Consider the following 2,911-nt stretch of genomic DNA (forward strand, 5'->3'; position numbering starts at 1 on the left):
AAATTTCTTAAATGGTTTATTAACAATTGTCTTAAGGGCACCCATCAACATGACCCATAAATTGTAATATTTCTAACATTACTCAATTAACTCAAAAAAAAAATTTATTATTTATTTTTTTGAAAAGCCCAAAAGTCAGTCTTCTCATAAATAAAAACGCTCAAAGGTAAATCTCGAGTTCTTATGATAGGAACAAAATTATTTAAGTTATTGCAGTGCTTGTGCTAGTGAATTTTTGGGTCAAATTGTGCATGAAATGGATCCGACCATTGGTGCGACTAAAAACATCCAAATACTTTAAAGAGACCTAAATACCCTTGTTTATCAACTAAAAAAAAAAAAATATATATATATATATATATACACACACATACACATTCAATTCATTTTAGCTTTATTACTCATGTCATAGTCGTGTTAAGACAGCGCATAATTTTTCTTTTTACCATTTCTGTGGGAATTGCAATAAGTAACTAGGCATCTCGATGGAAACTGGGTCAATTAAAAGGTATAAAACTAAAGAAAATGACAATTAATAAAATAAATTATCGTCAGGAAGAGCAACTAGGCCAACAGGATCTCTTGACATCACAATCTATTTGTAGGGTCACTAAAACAATGGGAAGATACTAGATTTCGGGTAGCATAATTGCTTAACCACGTTTTTTTTTAATATAAATTAAGCCAAACAATAGAAGATCCACTTTAGCTAGGTTCTAGTTGACACAGCAGTAAGTATTTAGGATTAAATCGTTAAATAGGTAAAATATAATAAATCATGTCAAGGAAAAATTATTTATGTGAGTCTCCACAGCTTTGCTAGAAATGGTTTGATCAAAGCAACAACTCTCTTAAAACAGTGGTCATTTCTTCTTCTTTTTTTGCTGAATAAAACAGTGGTCATTTCATGCGTCAGTAATGGTGATCGTAAATAGTATAACATCATTTAGTCCCCCTTGTTAATTTTTAGCCCATGGAAATGTGTGAGTATAAGAAATCAAAGTCTAACTTTATCGTGTGCTCTCTACCATTTTGCAAAACACCAATAAAAGGGCATTTGATATTGTTAAAGTATGAATGGTAAATTATTTTTTTGGGCATTTGATGATATGAAATCATTCAACCTCCAATTAAATTGTCAAAATTTTTGTAATTTAGTATTTTAGTGAAGAAGATAACATTTTAGTTTAGTCTTCTTCAATGACATGGATTCCATTTAGGCCCCCTTGTTAATTTTTCAGCCCATGGAAATGTGTGAGTATAAGAAATCAAAGTCTAACTTTATCGCAGGCTCTCTACCATTTTGCAAAACACCAATAAAAGGGTATTTGATATTGTTATAGTATGAATGACAAATTATTTTTTGGGCATTTGATGATATGAAATCATTCAACCTCCAATTAAATTGTCAAAATTTTTGTAATTTAGTATTTTGGTGAAGAAGATAGTATTTTAGTTTAATCTTCTTCAATGACATCAATTTCACTTAATTCAACTGATAAAATCTCTTAGTAAATCTGGTAAATTAGAGAAAAACCGACGCAATTCGAAGTTATAATTGAAATTAATTGCACAAAGATTAATATATTGAATGTTTCCTTTGGACCAATAAATCCAAGATCAACAGGTAGTACAAGATCTGAGAGATCTAAAAAGAAAGAAAGTGTCAAAAGAAAAAGCAAAAGATGGAAAGCAAAAAGAAGCCAGAAAATTAATTGGCTATTGAGGTGAGTAAGATTAGAGTCCAGCAGAACCAACAAGCTTGGTTAAACCATAAGTAAGTCCCATTGCCAACCAGCCCCCAATCAACACCCTTAAAGAGGACTTCACCACAGGTGCCTTTCCAAGCAAAGCACCAAGCCCACCAAAAGCTAACAAAGCCAAGCTCACAACCGCTATGACTACCCCTACTCTCACAGCATAGTCCTTTACAAAGGCAGCCCCAAGTAATGGAACCAAAGCCCCCACAGCAAATGCAAGAGCTGATGCTCCAGCTGCTTGCCATGGATTTGGTAATTTCTCTTTCCCAGCATCTAGCTCCTCGGCTCCCATGTCCTCTCTCTTCATTTGAGCCATTTCAATATCATATTGTGAGTAAACCGAGACAAGCTCTCCTATAGCCATGCTACAAGCTCCAGCAACTAAACCAGCAATCCCAGTGAGGATCATCGTCTTAACATCCTTTTTCACAGCTCCAACTCCCATCATGAGTGAAGCTGTGGAAAGTAACCCATCATTGGCACCCAACACAGCAGCTCTAAGCCACTGTGCTCTCTTTGCATAATCGAAAACTTTGATTTCTTGTACTTCTTCTTCTTGGGTTTGTTGCTCAATATCTAGAGGTTTAACAGAGGGTAGGTCATGGATTTGATTGGTAGATGCCATGGAATTAAAGGAAATGGAAGCACAAAAAAAGAGGGTATATGTGATGAATAAAGAAGTAAAAATTAGAAAATGAGATTGGATATGGAAGAGTGTGGAGGGCACACGCCTCAGGGTTTGGTATTTATAGACAGCAAGTGTGTGGTAGACATGTGGTGGATGCCACTTTGGACAGGTGGAAAGATTAAATTGTGTTTTTGTATTTGGAATCTAATGCGTCCACACTAGCTTGAAAGCTCACAAAACGTTGATATCAGTCAAGTAGAGCCCATAGGGCACTCTTTTTCGTTCATAAAAAAAAAAAAAAAAAAAGGTAGAGCCCAAGATGCTTATTCAAAAAGAAAGAAAGGAAGGAAAAAAATAATGCTAATTAATAATCAAAAATGTCCAGGATGCCCATTTCTTTTTCTTTTTTATTTCAAAGTTGAATATTAATTATAAGCTTTTTCTTTCTTCTTTTTTAATACGAATGAAATTTAGTTACAAAATTGGATAAAGTTTAGTTATAAAATTAGTTGTAGTCTTAAAT

At 33.8% G+C, this 2,911-nt stretch overlaps 1 protein-coding gene across 1 annotated transcript; it reads right to left on the reverse strand.

The window, feature by feature from the left end:
• Positions 1-1,547: 1,547 nt before the first annotated feature.
• On the reverse strand, positions 1,548-2,472 carry LOC142643774 (vacuolar iron transporter homolog 1-like). Its single transcript, XM_075818489.1, has one exon. It carries the CDS (start codon positions 2,383-2,385, stop codon positions 1,738-1,740), a length of 648 nt encoding a protein of 215 aa, XP_075674604.1. The 5' UTR covers positions 2,386-2,472; the 3' UTR covers positions 1,548-1,737.
• Between the last annotated feature and the right edge of the window lie 439 nt (positions 2,473-2,911).

Source organism: Castanea sativa, chromosome 7 (genome assembly GCF_040712315.1).
Source record: "Castanea sativa cultivar Marrone di Chiusa Pesio chromosome 7, ASM4071231v1".
In the NCBI taxonomy this organism is placed as follows: Eukaryota; Viridiplantae; Streptophyta; class Magnoliopsida; order Fagales; family Fagaceae; genus Castanea; species Castanea sativa.